Below are 17,485 nucleotides of genomic sequence, written 5' to 3'. Positions count from 1 at the left end.
AGCCGTGAAACCACCATTCTTGAAACTTTTAGGTGCCTTGCTGCATCAGCTTGACTAAGCCCCATTTCCATCCATCCAATAGCACGCCATCTTAAAGAATCATCTAAACAATGCCTAGAAGCCATTAGAATGATAATGAATATGCCTTAATTAAAAAAAAGCAGTTTAAATAAAGTTTGATTACAAAAAACAGCAAAGTCAAAGAAGCGTTCTAACCAGCAAACCACTAAAGGTTGAATTAAACATATGTAATTTGCGTATTGACAAAATATTTTGCTATTTTCTTATTCGTCATGTAAATTTGCATATATGTCTACATTTTCAAAACGTTTTGGTGCTTTATTTCAAAAGTTATGATGCAAAAACTACTTGTAACTTAATTTTTGCCCTCCAGTGTATTTAATCCCTTTTTATGTAACCACTGTTTTATTTAGCTTATTAAATTGTTTTATTGGTTAACTCACCTAAGTCTTGCCTTCTTTGGAGATCAGATTCTGTATCAACTTATCTATGGCTCTCCCTACTCGAACTATGAATTACCCTCTGTACTAATTCCCGAATTAGCCACTCAGGTTGGGGATAAAGCCTTCCTACTCAACCTTTGTTTACTACACTCACAAGTTAGGACACGTATTATAATTATCCTAACTGGTGTCAGGAATCCTAGACAATCAGAAGATCTTAATGATCTTTCTGTTAACTAACAAAAGCCATCCAATGACACAGTGAGTGGGGCTCACCATCCTGACATTGGAAACAGGGTTGAGAATAATAATCTGTCACCCCCAAATTCTCACAAAAGTAAAGTGCCTGCTTTGCTTTCTCAAACTGAACAATTGGATAAGCTGTTCAGAAAACAATAGTAAATGTAAACAATTACTATTACAATAGCTATGAAAAATTTGTTTGCAGCTTTACTTAGATACACGACTTATGATATTTCTCTGACGAAGAATTTAATCCTAAAACTAATCAATCACATCTGTATTTAGTGTTTGAGTCATCATTTCAAAGAACATTGCCTTACTAAAAATACCAATCAATATCATTTAATAATATGTCAAATGATAAAAAAATGGTAGTTTGTCATTCAATCCTACTGATGTTTAGATCTAACATTAAGCAGGCAAACACGAACGGTAACAAAAAAGAACTTTATTAGAAAAGGTTAGAACTGTCACAGACATCCTCGGGCAACACCCGGACAAAATCCAACGAACTTTCGCGCCTTTTCTTTTTAGACGTTGCCAGCCACTCTTGTTGGCAAGTGTTGCCAGACAGAGTTCGTGATCTTGGCAAGTGTTGCCAGACAGTGTTCAGGATCTCTGGCGCTGGCGGCCACAGTAGAAATAAATATAAGATGATATGAATAAATTTGTCAACAGATTTGGAATTAGTTCATTTATAGACCTATTCAAATATAGATTTTAGAAATATTTCAAATACTTTGACTAACTTTAAACCATTTAACCATTTAAACCATTGAAAAATTCATATCCAAATTCATATCCTATATATAAATACCTTCTCTTGACCTATCAATAAACAATAATCATAATAACACCAAATTTTAATCTTAAAATTGGTAATTCTATAGTTTAATAAAATAAAATACCAACAAATCAATTAGTGTGAAGCTGATGATTAGCAATTGCAGTTGTTAATATGAATTCAATGATAGTATTTATAATGTACAGTATAATAAAAATAAAATGGATTAAAACTTTAGATAAAGCATTATTTTAAAATTTTTTCTATCAAATAGTGTAATTATAAAATAATAATTGCAATTTTTAAATTTCTGAATTTATAATTTTATAATTTATAGCCTTTTTCCTAAAAAATTAGTTTTATAAAAATATTTCTCAAAATTATCTCTTGAAATTTTCTTTATAAAAAATTACCTTGTATGCTGGTGTCAATTTCATAAATTCTTCTATAGGCACATCTATACCAGCTACACCTAATAAATCTGCCAAATGAGCCTTAAAAAAAAAAAAAATTATTTATATATAGTAGTGTATGTTTAGTATATAGCAAAATATTATTTTATAATTTATAAATTATTTTATCATATTATTATTGCTAAAAATTTCCATATACAATAAAATTACATATGAATGAAACTCAACTAATATAATATACCTATGTTAAAATTTTAATATTGAATATATTTATATAAATGACAAAAAAAATGCAAGATGTGCAAAAGTGTAATTTTATTACTTTTTTGCTGTTTATAGAAAATGAAAGTTACCTTATCTCTATGAAAAATAAGAAAGATAAGGAAGAAAAATACTTTCAGGCTATTTCTACAATGAAATTTGGTTTTAATGGACACTGGGTTTAGTAAACATCTGTACCTAATAAATAAAACTTCTGATTCCAGAATAGTAACAGATTATTAACGTATCTGAATTAATGTAATCGAGGTAATGTATCACCTTGATTAAAAAGAGCATTGCCTTCTGAAGACACAGGATAAAAATTTCCTATTCTTCTTGTTCTCTACAATGACAATTATACTTGTAGGTGATTTTACTTATTTGTCTACAAGTGGAATTGTAACTTAATCTGGGTAAAGTAGAAAATTATGTTGTTTGTACCCAAAAACCTCTTCTTTTTCTGCATTAGACAGGTTTCTCACTTACAGAAAGATTTAATATGAAAAAAATCTCCATTCTAAAGAATCTTTTCCATTTATGCAGGTTTCCATTTTATACAGTAAAAATGTTGAAGTGAGCAAAATCAGTGCAGCACTAAAATCACTGAACAATAAAGTATTTGTGATAGATAGGGCATGCAAGCAAAATCTGATAAACAATATAAGATTTTGAAGTAGCAGTTGTTTTTGCTACCGTAGTTGGCTCCACTGTTGTGTTTGTTTGAGTTGTTGAGGATTGAGTGGTACTATTTATTGTAAAAGTTTTTCTATAGGTTTTCTATAGTTTTCTACAGGTTTTACTATATTCTACCATGCTTGTTTTCAGTGTCATCTGTTTTGTACATTTTTATAGTTCTAATTTTAGATAATACTCTGATATTCTTTATATCAAACATTGATAGAGTAACACCAACACCCTGTCTTATTTAATAGAAGGGAAACATTACAAAAACAGAATTGTGAAAATGAAAAGAATAACATAAGTAGAATAAATCAAATGAGTCATGGGAAAATTAGCAAATATCCTACTTGGAAAACTTAAGATAATAATTAGCAATTTTTGTTGCCTCAATGCTAAGTCATTTCTTTCAGTTAACTTAGATTTCTCTAAATTAATTAATCATTAATTTCTAATTATTGAATTTAGTACAAAATGGCACTTAACACAATGTGGCACTAGAAGTGTCAATTGAATAATTACTGGATAAAAATAGGCCCTTAATTTCAGCAATTGTTTTGTTATTTTTTGACTTCTATTCTTATTACACATTTGTACAAAACAAAACCATGTATTATTATTTAAAAACACCAGATATTGTAAAATATTCAGCAAGTTTTAATGATTACCTGACTTAAATGGACAAAGTCTTTGATCCTGAGAGTGTCTGCTAAACCAAGCTTCTACTGTAATTATTTGATACTTTATAAAAATTCTAAGACGATAAACTGTACATTTATTAATTTCGTTTTTTTTAACTTAATTTCTTCAAACTTAAATGTAACTAAAATAAACTTTAAACATAAATTTGAAAATCTTAGGAAAGAATAATAGAATAGCATCACATGTAATATCTTTAATACAAGAAATAATTTACAGAATGCAAAAATAAATATAATAAATATTTACAACATTTTCAAAGCAAAAAATAAAATTTTTATAATATTTCTATATTATTCTGGAGGTGTTACTTTTTATCTATTACATCCTTTAATAACATGAATATATTAAATCAAAATATTAATAAAAAAGACTTTTGTATTATGTAATTGAAGTAAATTAAACATGCATGAGCAATTAGACATTTATGCAATTTTATATTCTGATATAGTATTTCATCGTCTCCATTTCAGCATCATACATATCAATAATACATTAAGATAAATTTCAACATTATGAATATTGGAGATATTATATGTGATTCTACACAAACTTAATTAAGAAACTATCTCCAATTAGAATAATATCTGATTGTTAATGATATATGAATTCTAAATAAAATCTTATAACATGGTTATACTTTCTTACTCAATTTTTAGAGAACAATAATGTGCAGTAGCATAACTAAGTTATAATTGATATTAGGGGGATCCTAATTAGAATGTGCAAACCTACATTCACTGTTGTACTACTGTAAACATAGCCACTAGAACTGTAGAAGAAGAGTAAACTAAGATATTGTTTAAATATGTGCATAAGTAAATTTATCACATTCAAATCTTTTTCCTGTACTTATCTAAGTTTCTTCTTCATTGATTTATTTACAAAGGGTAAGGGGATCCCAAGCTTCTGGTTATGCTACTGTTAATGTACATTAAAATTGACATTAATGCTTAATATAATAAAATTTTATCATCTTATTCTACAAAATTCATATATCTTAAATATCAGTGTAATGTTATTAAGGATTTCACATTTAATTTTTCAACTTTTATATTTTTAATAATTGTGTTATATTGATTATTTAATTTTACCATTTAAGATTTCATGTGTATTCAAAAATTATATTTATTTATGTTTATGTTCTGTAAAAATATTTTTATTGGAGATATTTAAACATGTTGACATTCTACTTATTCTTTTTCCTTATTTACAAATTTATGTTAATAGTTTATTGTATTCTGACTACAATTAGCCCTAAAGAAATTAAGTTTAAAATTAATGAGAACATGGAATTAATAAATATAGTTTATAAAAACTTTGTTTAAGAAGATAAAGTAATTAGTAACACCTGAAGATAAATTTTTTTTATCATATTAGCTTGGCGGCCAAAAATTTTTTAGTCCGCTTGCACAAAAAAAAAAAAGTCAAACTTTTATTTTTTATATTAACAGTGGAATTTTAATAAGATATCAAAGTTTTTTGAAAAAATGAATAAACTAAAAAATATAAATAATAAATTGCAAATTTTCTATCTAATTTTTTATTTAAATGAAATTATTAATTAAAGAAAAGGATTTTATTCTACATTAGAAGATAAGCATTATTTTATTTCCTTAATTTAACAACTTGAAAGTAAAAGTATTACTGTATAATAGCTCTTTAATTATACAATTCTTTGAAATAATTATGGTAGACAGAAAAGTTAATAAACTACTTGATCCCATATTGATAAAAATAAATTTTAGACAAAGATTCAATAAACATTATTTATTTTGTTAAATGTTCTTCAGATGCTAAGTTCTTGGTGCCAGAATTTTCTGCAAGTGTAAAATTTTATTATTTTTTCAACTTTGCAGTTCTGGAACTGATTATCGAAAATATTTAATGAAATAATTGTCTATTGAATCATTGTCTAAGTCTTTTCTTTGCTAATTTTAATTAATTAAAAGCAGTTAGATTTTTAAAATAATTTTAAAGTTTTAAGCACCAAAAGTCATGTGACTTGCACTCTGTCGCCTTAATTTATCTTTACATAAATTCATCTTCAAAATACATCCACTTATAGTGCCAATATCACCACAATATTCTTTTGTGGCAGAAAATATTGCATTTAGAATTTAATTTTTCAATAAATCGTATTTAGAGAAAAATAGCATTTACAACACTATGGCATTGCACGCTTCATATAATGTGCAATAAATAAAATATAATGTACAGTACATCTAAACTTTTATTTATGTCATTAACAAATTTTCTGGATTATTCGGATTGGTCTCTGTCCTATTTGAGCCGAATAAATGGGAATCAACTATACTTTTATTAGTCTAAATATCTGATTGATATAATGCTGTAATTACAATTAAAAATGTGTTTAATTTATTAATTTTATGTAATAAGATAACTTTGTCTAATATGATTGCTTTTAGTTTTACAATAATTTAGTGTACAATTTTCAAAATAAAATAGCTTAATGATGTATTTATTCATTTATGTTTTTTTTTTTAATTCACAGTTGATAAAACAGGTGATGTGTGCATATCTATATTACATGAACCTGGAGATGATAAGTTTGGCTATGAGAAAGCATCTGAACGTTGGTTACCTGTCCATACAGTTGAAACTATTTTGATTTCAGTCATATCCATGCTTGCAGATCCCAATGATGAATCCCCAGCCAATGTTGATGCAGCAGTAAGTATATATATANTAGATTTTTAAAATAATTTTAAAGTTTTCTATAAACATTATTTCACTTATTATTTATATTTCACCTAAAAATTTTCAATTTACTTAATAATTTTAAACAAACAATTATTTATTGTGACATGTCACAATGCTGGGCTACAATGTTCTCAATTTTAATAGTGTCTTACCCCTGTACAGTACATCACACCTTTCCTGTCAACAATAGTCATACCAGTCATCTATCTAACTCTATTCAGGAAAAAATTTTTGAACTGAAATAACAACTTCCAGTGAAAACCAGTAGTTCATTTATAGTTAATCAGGACCTCCTGTCCCTAAGCTTTCCATATCTGGTCTTGCTCATAATTTAGCATGAACCTTTCATTAATATCTGGTCTTGCTCATAATTTAGCATGAACCTTTCATTAATATCTGGTCTTGCTCATAATTTAGCATGAACCTTTCATTAATCTAACTCCATTCTTAAGATTAAAAAAAAAACAGACACCAATGGGAATTTACAGATGTACAATTTTTGAAAATTGCAGCCCAATTATTTTTTGATTAGACAAAATTTTCAGGAATTTCAAAAGGAGTTTTATAGAGAAATACTATATTTTAATTTAATTAAACTGATCCATTTTAAAAAAGAAATGTCAAGTTGTATTTCAAGATAAAGTTTTCACTAAAAACACTTCAATCTAACAAGGACAGATCCAGACATTTGGGTTTCCAATTCAAACAAAACTTGCTGAGCATGTAGCCCTATGGGTCCTATTATTTCAACAAGGAGCTAAACAGCTCCTTATTGAAATAATAGGACTCACTTCTCAAGCATTTGTGAAAAATGGGCCTCTGAAAATTGAGTGTTTAGCTTACGAGTCTTTGAAAGTTTCACTTCTTATAACAGCAATAGCTAAGTGGATAAAACACTAGGCACTGGAGGTAAATGATGTAGGTTCAAACCTTTGCAATTTCAGTTTTTTTTAATATATTAATATGTAACATAATTATTTTATTATTTTACCATATCATTAGCATTATTATTACTATTATTATTCCTCATATTTAAAGCTTATAAAACAAAAATACATGACATCATTTCCTGTTTAGCAAAACTGAAGTCTCTATAGATTTAACTCTTGTATTTAGTGAAAAAAAATTTTTATTTCTTCATATTTATTTTCAGATATTTTCATACATGGTTACATACTATGTCCCTACAAGCAAATAAGCTTCAGATGTTACCACAGATAGACAAAAGAGACATGGTTGATAAAAATAGGGTATATAGTCGCAGCGTGTTTTTAATTGTTAATGTTATGAACTATTTCCTCATGTGCTCATGTCAAATATAACAAATATCACCATATCTAAAAATTAATTATTTTACACATAAAAAAACTGAAATTGCAAAAGTTCAAACCTACATACTGTAGCTTCATTGGCTAGCATCTTATCCACTTGGCTATCACCATTACAAGAAGTAAAACTTCCAAAGACTTTCAAAAACTTCCAAAACTTCCAAAGACTTTCATAAACTTCCAAACACTCAATTTTCAGAGTCCAGTTGTTCAGAAATGCTTGAGAAGTGGGTCCTATTATTTGAATAAAAAGCTGTTTGTGTTTAGGGCTACATGCTCACCAAGTTTCATTCAAGTCAAAAGACCCAAACATCTGGCCCTCTCTTTGTGAGCTAAAACTAATTTAGCATGAACACTTTAAATACCTTTTCAGCAACGCTATAATTTATTTAAACAAATGTTTTCAACCCTTTTCAAAGATTATAACTTAGAAAATGATAAAAGACGTTTCTTTAAATAAATTATAGAGTTGCTGAAAAAGTTTTTAAAGTGTTGTTCAAGCTAAAGTTTTCACTACAAAATATTAAGAATATGTTTTTAAAGTTATTTCTCAAATTATTTTTTTCAATATCTGTGCTAAAATAAAAATTATTGATATATATTCTCATTCAATTATTTCCAATAATTGATCTTTTGTTCCTCTGTACAGAATAACAATTTAATAAAGTTTTACTTATTTTAATTTTAACTTTTAATTGTCATAAAGATAAGCTGTACAGTAAATTCACAGATCAACTGAAACCTATAGTACAAAGGGCATCATGGATATTGACCTCTGACCTAAAGTTTGATATAAACAAGGAGATGCATGCTATCTGCTGAACATTTGTATAAACATCACTCCCTATTCAGTAAAATTGTCTATTCGCCCTGTTCCTCTTGTAAATATCAGGTACAGTACTTGGTTAAAATAAAATGTTAAATTTTATGATTTGGACCACTGTTTGACTCCAATCTTACCATTGAAATGTAGGCACACAGACAAAGTATTGTAGATACAAAATACTATTTTGTATCTACAATACTTTGGTAGTTTGATAGTGAAAAAGAGTTGCAGGTTTGTATCCAGCTCTGAATCAATCTTTTAAAATGTTCTAAATTATTTGATTAATTAAATTAAATTTTTAATTATTATTATCAATCCAAGATGCAGCATAACTGCCTACTTTTAGACCAAATGTATTGGCTTAATCATTTTATTTATAATTTGAAAATAACCCAGTTCAGTTGATTAAAATTCACAGATTTTGTTAAATTAAAATGTTATGCAATAAAAGTGATACTGGATTCTTTAAACTTGAATAAAAATACAAGTTTGATGTGAATCAATACAAGGTTAATGATACAATACATATGTACCATACTTACAATTATAACAAGAATAAATCAATTATTAATTTTAAAAATTCTAAAAAGATATTTTTATGACAATCTGTTAACTTTTAAATATATTTTTATTTTATCTGTGAAAATACTCACAGAAGTATTCCTTTTATCTATAACAGGTGTTGCTACAGTTGTTAACAACTGAACTTTAGGAGGCTCTTCATCCTACAAAAGAGGTTTTAAATTTCAGACATTTTTATTACATTTTTAAAACTAATTTTTACATTATGAGTTTTTATCACTACAACAACTTAAATTTTTGTATATTTTAATTTATAAATAATATTAATTTAAATAATTTATGATTTATTTAATTATGAACCATCTACAAATATAGAATGTTCAAGTTATAGTTTCCAAATTTATTTCTCTTCATTAAATGTACAAGATACTGAAATAAAATTTATATCACTTTTCAATATAGTCTTCTAGAAGTAATATCTATTCTTTGGAAATGTGTGTTTGACCGATACATGGCAAAAGTAGCTATTTGTTGGTTAGAAAAGTTACTGCCACAGATCATCCTTTATTGTTGGAAACAACCAAAAGTTACAAGATGTAAGATCAGGAAAATATAGATGTGAATGATCTGGTTTTTCTTTACTGCATAATTGCATGGATTAGTATCCTGATAACATCAAATATGATGAGAAATTAAATGATATTGTTTCTGAAATGCTAGAACAAAGTTTCACTACAGAATCACTTCATATGAACTACCTGTCATTGTAGTACCCTCGAACACAGTGTGTAAAAATTATTCCATCACAATCCTGCAAAACAGCAATTACCATTTTCTTCACATTTGTAGCAACATGGAATTTCTGAGTGGTAGTGTGTCCATAAGGTCATAACATTCATATAGCCTTCTGGACATACTTATGAGTTATAACAATTTCTAATAAATTTGTCTAGTAAATTTTCTGGAAGTTTTTCCAATGAGATACAATTATTATTCTTATTCTGTATAAATAAACATTGTCATCTTAAATATTGCTGTTTAAAATATTGTAATTGACACGTTAACATTACACAATGATATAAACTTTTGTGTACATCTTGTTACATTATAGGCTATACGTAAACGACAACTATTTTAAAAAACAATCATAAAAGTATATTTGGGTGTGCCCATCAGTGGCTAAGTGGATAAAACTGTTGAACATTGGTAGTTGGTCTCAGGTTTGTGTCTAACTAACAGATTGATTATGTGAAGTTTTCTGAGTTTACTTCACACATCTGACATCTAGGTAAAGGCCAGTTTCCAATGTCCAGGAAGTACATTTCCTTGATAGATCACCCTTGAGTTGCATTACCTTGTCTCATCAAAAGTATTTTTTGGATTATTTTTTGAGAAAAAATGAGGAGACCTTATAACTTGTTCATATATTAATACTATATAAAACTAAATTAATTAAGTTCAATGCACATAAATATACCAGAAATATCTAGCACAAATTATACTTACTAAAACTAATGAAAAACAAATGTTTTCGGCAATTTTTAAATTGTCATCATCTGGTTAAAGCCAGTTGAGCATCAATGTAAAAATTCAAACATTACTTTAAAAACGCATAGAGCAATCATTTCATTGGTTGAAACATGCTGACGTTAAAAATGATAATTTTTTTAAATAATAAGATTAAATTTATAGTCTTACTTCAAAAATAGATCTCTATGCTTTGGAGAATGTATCTGCATCTGTAATTTATGACCATGTTTCAAAAATTAGCTTTGTATGTTTCGAGAATCTCTAGATGTTTCAGATACGTCCAATTCCTACCAGTATGTATTAATCTTGTTTCATTGAGAAGTACCATTATATCATTTTCATTGAGAAGTACCATATTATTTTCATTGATAAGTACCATTATATCATAATAATAAATCTATTTATTAACTTATATGGGCAAACTTTACAGCATAAGCAGTGGCAACTGTCCAAGTTTTTTATGTGCTATCCGCTCTTCGCTTCGCTTCTTAATCGCGTTCTTCACCAATGCTGGATTGGACATGGTGCAACAGCAGACAAAAACCTGCTCCCCTGGCCACGCTGTTCACCAGATTTAACACACTGCGATTTTTTTGGGTGGGGTTTGTTAAAGACCGAGTTTATGTATCGTCAATTTTCGTGTCCCTTGAGAAACTGTGTGATCAGATAAAGCATGCACTGCAAACCATCATGGAGGACATGTTATACCGCATATGGGAAGAATTTGATTACTGTGTAGATGTGTGTTGTGTGATCATGGGTGCACATATTGAAGAATTGTGATTAATGCATAAAAAACTTGGACAGTTACTGCTGCTTTTGCTGTAAGGTTTGCCCATATAAGGTAATAAATAGATTTATTATTAATTTTTAAAACTGTACCTTCGTTTAGAAACACCCTGTATATCAGTGCTAACCAAAACTTGTCATGATAGAAGCCATATATTATTGGCAATGAGAAATATGAGAGCCACATTCTCACATACTATATTTAAACTGGTAATTTATATAATGGATATGTATGCAGTAAGGAATCTGAAGTAAGGATCTAGAGCAGTGTTTTTTAACCTTTTCTCATTCACACTGGTAAAATTATGAATAATTTTACTTGGACTAATAATCATATATGACTATGAATTATGCTTATATATGTTTATCTGGAATTACTGTACAGTACACAACAAAGTTCATACAGTAACTCTAGATTACTATTTAAATGTCAGCTGTAATCAACTGCACCAGCATCACTACAGATGATTGCTGGTGCAAAAAAACTTCGCCAGTCGACAGAGAAATATTTTCTGTGGACTAGTGAAATTTTTTTATGGACCAATGGTTGAAAAACATTGATCTAGAGGACCACATTTTAAAAATATCAAATAAATTAATGGGGTTTTTGTTACATCATTTAATAATTTTAATATGTATCTGTTTCTTCATGAATATCTCTCTCACTTTGATGTGAAAAGAAGTTTTAAACAATAGTCCTCAATTCTCGTGTCTGACTCATAATCTAACATTTTTGAGATATCAAACCTAAAACTGAAGATGTTACATGAAGTCGAGTTTTTTCTTTCTTAGAATTTTGTGATCACTTGTGGATAATATTTGTAATTTGTAACTTCATGATATTAATTTAATTTCATATTTTTCATAAAGGATTTTTTAACTACTGCATTAGATTGTTAGCACTTTTCTACATGGGATAACATGTGAATAACATATTTGATTACAATACAATCAGGAGCAGATCCATGGAAATTAGCTAGGAGCTTAAGTCTCCCACTGACAAAAAAAAAACTTTGTTTGAACTTCAAAATATTGATTTTAAAAACATTTATAATGGCAAAGATGTTTAATAGACTATCTACAATACAATCATCTTGCATCTGTTAGTAAAAGATACTTATAATTATTCAAATATTGTTAATTTTTGAAACAGCTCCTTTGGATTCATCTGGATCCACTAATGAGTACAGTGACTATTTAATTTAAAATGCTTTATTATCTTTACCAAAAACTGATAACATAAAATATCATTACAGGTATACCTCACCTTACATCGGTAACTGGTTCCAGGAGAGGCGACTTAAGTCGAAAAACGACGTAAGTCAAAATTACTTGTCTCTGAATTTACTTGTCACTAGGCTAAACCACAAATAACCATTCCCAGTTCTGTATTTTATTTATAAATGCATTTTTAATAATATATGGTTCATAAGAATCTATTTTAAGCTTACAAACAAATAAATTTTAGTTTTTAATATAGTACAAAAATAGTAATCTAAATTTACGAATTCATGTATGTACAGCACATACTTGTAAATGTACATGTTTACAACTTGGCGATGTTTACAGTACATCGTGGACTCTTTATTTGTGAATGTGGTTTGCTCTAAGACATTATAAAATAAGATGATTTTGTAAGGTTAAATAATAAATACAGTTATTAAAATTATGTTGCAACACTAGAAAATAAACTAATTTATATTAAATTTACCAATATCAAGTGGCGCTGACAATGACATCAAATGGTAAATATTGGAGCTCCATGGAAAACACCAATATTGAGCACTTAAAGACTGCTAAATAAGACAACAACACAGAAACACAGATGTTTTTATGTTTCGTTCTCTAGGATTTATGATTATATTAACATTTACTGTAAATGTACATATTTTAATATGATTTTATGTGCTTTAACGCTTTTATAGTGATATTACAACTTCAATATTTGTGGTGGGCAGATGTAAAGTTGAATAAAATGACTTAAACTTGATTTTTATTTTTCCATATATTTTTTGACAAACGACGTATAATCTAGAACGACGTAACTCGAGGTATACCTGTATAGGGAAATCGATAAATATAATTATGTTTTGCAGCATAATTATATTTTCTAAGAATTATGCTGCAAAACATAATTACATTTTATAACAACAGCTAATATAGCAAGCTTTTACAAAAGAATGAAAATATGGTGATAGATCATCAGTAGTTTTGAAGTGGGGTGATAGCTATTTTCATGACTCACACCAAGTCAATGCTATAGTTTATGTTGCCTGGGGCAAGACATGCATTTGATTCCCCTTATCCCATTACATAAAATGAAAAAAAATTTGTTTTGAAATGCCATACCAATTACAAGTTCCATACCTTGCTCCATCAATAAATATTCAACTTGTGCCATATAATATAAATAAAAATAAATAAAATATTTAAAAAATAATATGATTGAAAATTTTGTGTAAATTTATAAAAATCTGCCATATGGTAGCACAGACCCAGAACACTATAAGTGAATACCATGAATTCCAATAAGTTGGCCAGGCCTGATAAACCCAATTTATAATTAGCAGATATCTTAAAATCTGAAGTTTATAATTCTGACAGATTTTTAAGATAAATAAATATAATTTTTTCAATAATTTCATAGTTAAGAATGTTTAAGTTCTAATAACTAAGAACATTTTAATTTTTTAATGTTTACTAAGTAAATGAACAAAATAAAAGTTAATAAGTTTTCTAAATAAAGTGAAAAATAAAAATCATAAATTTAATGTCAAAAATAAAAACAGATAACAAACAGTGTTAAACATATACCGATATTGCTGAATATGTGATACGATTAAATCATTTAGTATAGTTTATAAAAAATAATCTAAAATTTATTTAAATATCCAATGTATTTTAAATTTAATGTAATTTTTTTAATGAAACAAATAACTTTTTCAAAATATCCATAACTCATAGAGAAAAATACAACTTACTTTAAAAGTAAACTTTAAAACTATTGAAATATTTTCTAAAAAACAGATGTTTAGTTTCTAAATATAATCACTTTTAATTAATTATCTGTACTTATTAACTTTGAAGTTTACTCTAAATTTATTTAAAGAATAATTCAACTGCAGTATAATAAATAATGAAACTGTTAAAAGTATTTTAAATCAATATAATGAGTTTATTACACTTCATTTATTTTGTAAATCTAACTAACTCTTAAGATAATTTATAATATTTTATTGATGAAAAGTCTCTAATGTTTGTATAATGGTTTATTTAATTGCCTTTCTTTTCTTGTTCTTTTAATATAAAGTATTGTATCTTATCATCCTCAAACATATTTAAATTACAATCTAATATATAAAAAACAATTGCAAAAAAGTAAAATACTTAATAATTAACAAAAAAATTATTACAAATTATTATTTATAATAAATAATTATAAATTTTAATAATTTAAATGAAAAATCATTTACGGTTAAATAATTTCTGTGCATATTACATAAATCTAGGTTCACACTGTTATATAAATAGATGAAATGAATAATAATCAAAGTGAAATGTTGTTGCTTTGTACTACATAATGCAAATTGAGTTAGAACGTAATTGGTTGAAAAAATCTTGAACACTGGTTGTGAAAAGTTGATTGGTTGAATGAACAGAAGTTTGACAAAAGAAATATTTTGAACTCCTAATAAACTGGTTGAACAGTCACGAAAATGGGACAAAATGGCAGTTTGTATGTGAATCTAGCTTTAATACTAATAATAAAAATGGAACTAATTTAGATTTAACTTCTATATTTTACTTATTTATTAGTCACAAATTTTGTAAATTTTTAATTTCCTTTATTATGTTTGAACTTTAAAAATCAATATTAACAATGATTTTTAAGATTTATTGTTCTAATATTTAGATTGTTTCTTATGTATTAAATCTGTTTATTTAACTCTCTCTTAAATTCTTAAAATGAAATTGGACCCCAACCTAGAAGATTTTAAACAGAATAAAAATATAATGGTTGCCTGGTGTAACAATAATTAATAAATAATAAGTTAAATATATACAAATTTTATGTATTATTTATTATTCTGGTCTTGATACAAGCAAAGATCTTGGCTTGCATCCACATTTGCTAGTACCTTTATGCAGACCCATGTCTGGTAAAAGTGTAAGAAAAGGTTATCAGCAGATTGAAAATTTTTGAAATGTATTAGAAAATAATGTTTTTTGAATGATTGAATAAATATGAATTATTAAATTTGTGCTTATTACAATTCAATCATTTAAAATCTAGAAAAACCAGTTACCTTAATTTGTGTGCATATGCAGACTCAGGCAAAGCAGTTTGATTTTATGAACAGAATTATTATGAATTATCATATTATTTCATTACTACTTGAAGATTTTTGTACATATACAACTTTTTTAATTATTCAATAATTTTTAAAAATATTTTTTTGAAATTGTTGAGTCTGATTTAAAAATTATATTTTTATAAGCGATGTATTTAATGTCTTACATTTGTTTTTATTTTGATTATTTTATTACATAAATTACAAAATATTGAGTTCAGAATTCAACTAATTTTCAAATCTATCTTGTATTTTTTTTTTAATTTGTGATATATATAAAACAAATATATAATTTAAATATTTCATTTACATTAAAAACTGCTTTATTGGAGAAACTAACAAAAGAAAATTATCCAAATGAGAACATAAATATATAGAAAATTCTATACATTTTTTACAGAAGTGTCTAAATTTTAAAATACCAACAAACATTCTCAAATGCTTGGCTTGTAATTGGAAAAAAAACAAATAAGTTACAAATTTATAAACTTTTAACTTAGTAATAAACACACTATATACTGATGTAAATTATAAATATCACTTACAAAAGCAAAACTTTGAGGATGCTTTGTTCTATGTGCTGTGTTTTTTGGTTTTGTAAGTGATATTTATAACTTTTAGCTTATAACTCTTATTTAAATGCTAATAAATATTCTATCAATAATTCATGTGTAATATGATTAGTTTAAAGATGAAATGAACATATTAAATTATTATTAAAATGATTTATTATTATTTATTGTTAGGAAGTTTTAATAAAATTCAGTTTACTATAATTATTCTAAATATTCTATATATAATTATTTCTATATAAATATTATGTACTACAATATAAATAATTCTCACCTTAGATGTGCCTTTTTTATAAACTCCACTCTTGTTTGTAGCATTAAAGGAAACAATTAGGGGAAGAAGGAAAAGAAAAAAATAAAATACAAGGGATAAAATTGGTTAGGTAAAAGGAAAAGGGAAAGAAAAGGAAAAACTGTCAATTGCAAATTTCATGCATTCTTTTAATTCAAGCAATAAAACATTCAATATTCAAGAAGTAGCAACAAATTTTTATATGCATATACAATATTATGTCTTAACTCTTAAAAACCTCATTATTTATAAAAGAGTATACAATGGAGAGGATCAGAAGACATTCTTTCAATGAATAAATATCAAAATGATGTAATGGGAATGGCTAGTACAGTATTCAGAATGGATAATTTTGGTAAAAAATAGAACAAATATCATGCAAAACAAAAAACTTCAGATTAATTTCAACAAAGCACATAGAAAATGTCAAATCATCAAACAAAAACTTTAAATAAAACAAATTAATTATTATGGTGATTGGTGATATGATGCATCAAAAATCAGTAGTCATATATTGAACAAGATTCCATAGGAATGAAAGATTGACTACATGCTCAAATGAGTTTTTCATATAAATAAAACCATTTTGTTAATGATACTAACATTTTCATCATCATCATCATCATCATCATCATCATCATCATCATCATCATCATCGTTGTCATCGTTGTTGTCATTATTAACATCACCATCTTGAGTTAACTGCTCTTCTGTTTCAACTGTATCAATGCCATTCTCTTCAGAAACATAAACTTCAACTTCGTCATCGTCGTCATCAACTTCTGTCTTCAAATGTTTCACATAATTTTCTCTAAGTTTATCATGTTGCTTATTTTTCCACATCCAATCAGAAAGAATATTGCCCTATGATCAAATCACCTATTATAACAGTTCTTCTATTAAGACGGTCATTACGCCAAATTTTTCTGATCAAAATGTTAATTGTGAATTGCCAATCACCATTAAAAAATTGTAAATATTAATTGAAAAAATATATATTTAAAAAAA

The 17,485-nt window shown here is 26.7% G+C and overlaps 1 protein-coding gene across 1 annotated transcript in view; it reads right to left on the bottom strand.

Moving 5' to 3' along the window:
• LOC111637227 (voltage-dependent calcium channel subunit alpha-2/delta-3-like) overlaps positions 1-17,485 on the bottom strand; it is a 130,398-nt gene that overhangs the window by 66,708 nt on the left and 46,205 nt on the right. The window contains exons 16-18 of the mRNA XM_023382670.1: positions 17,081-17,341; positions 9,074-9,145; positions 1,905-1,985 (exon numbers count right to left, since the gene is read on the bottom strand). Coding sequence (XP_023238438.1) covers positions 1,905-1,985; positions 9,074-9,145; positions 17,081-17,341 — 414 coding nt within the window. The remainder of the gene's footprint in view (positions 1-1,904; positions 1,986-9,073; positions 9,146-17,080; positions 17,342-17,485) is intronic.

Source organism: Centruroides sculpturatus, unplaced genomic scaffold, assembly GCF_000671375.1.
Source record: "Centruroides sculpturatus isolate CEXI.00-Female unplaced genomic scaffold, Cexi_2.0 scaffold1058, whole genome shotgun sequence".
Lineage (NCBI taxonomy): Eukaryota > Metazoa > Arthropoda > Arachnida > Scorpiones > Buthidae > Centruroides > Centruroides sculpturatus.
The sequence above is the reverse complement of the archived record's forward strand: the minus strand, read 5'-3'. Positions and strand labels throughout refer to the sequence as shown.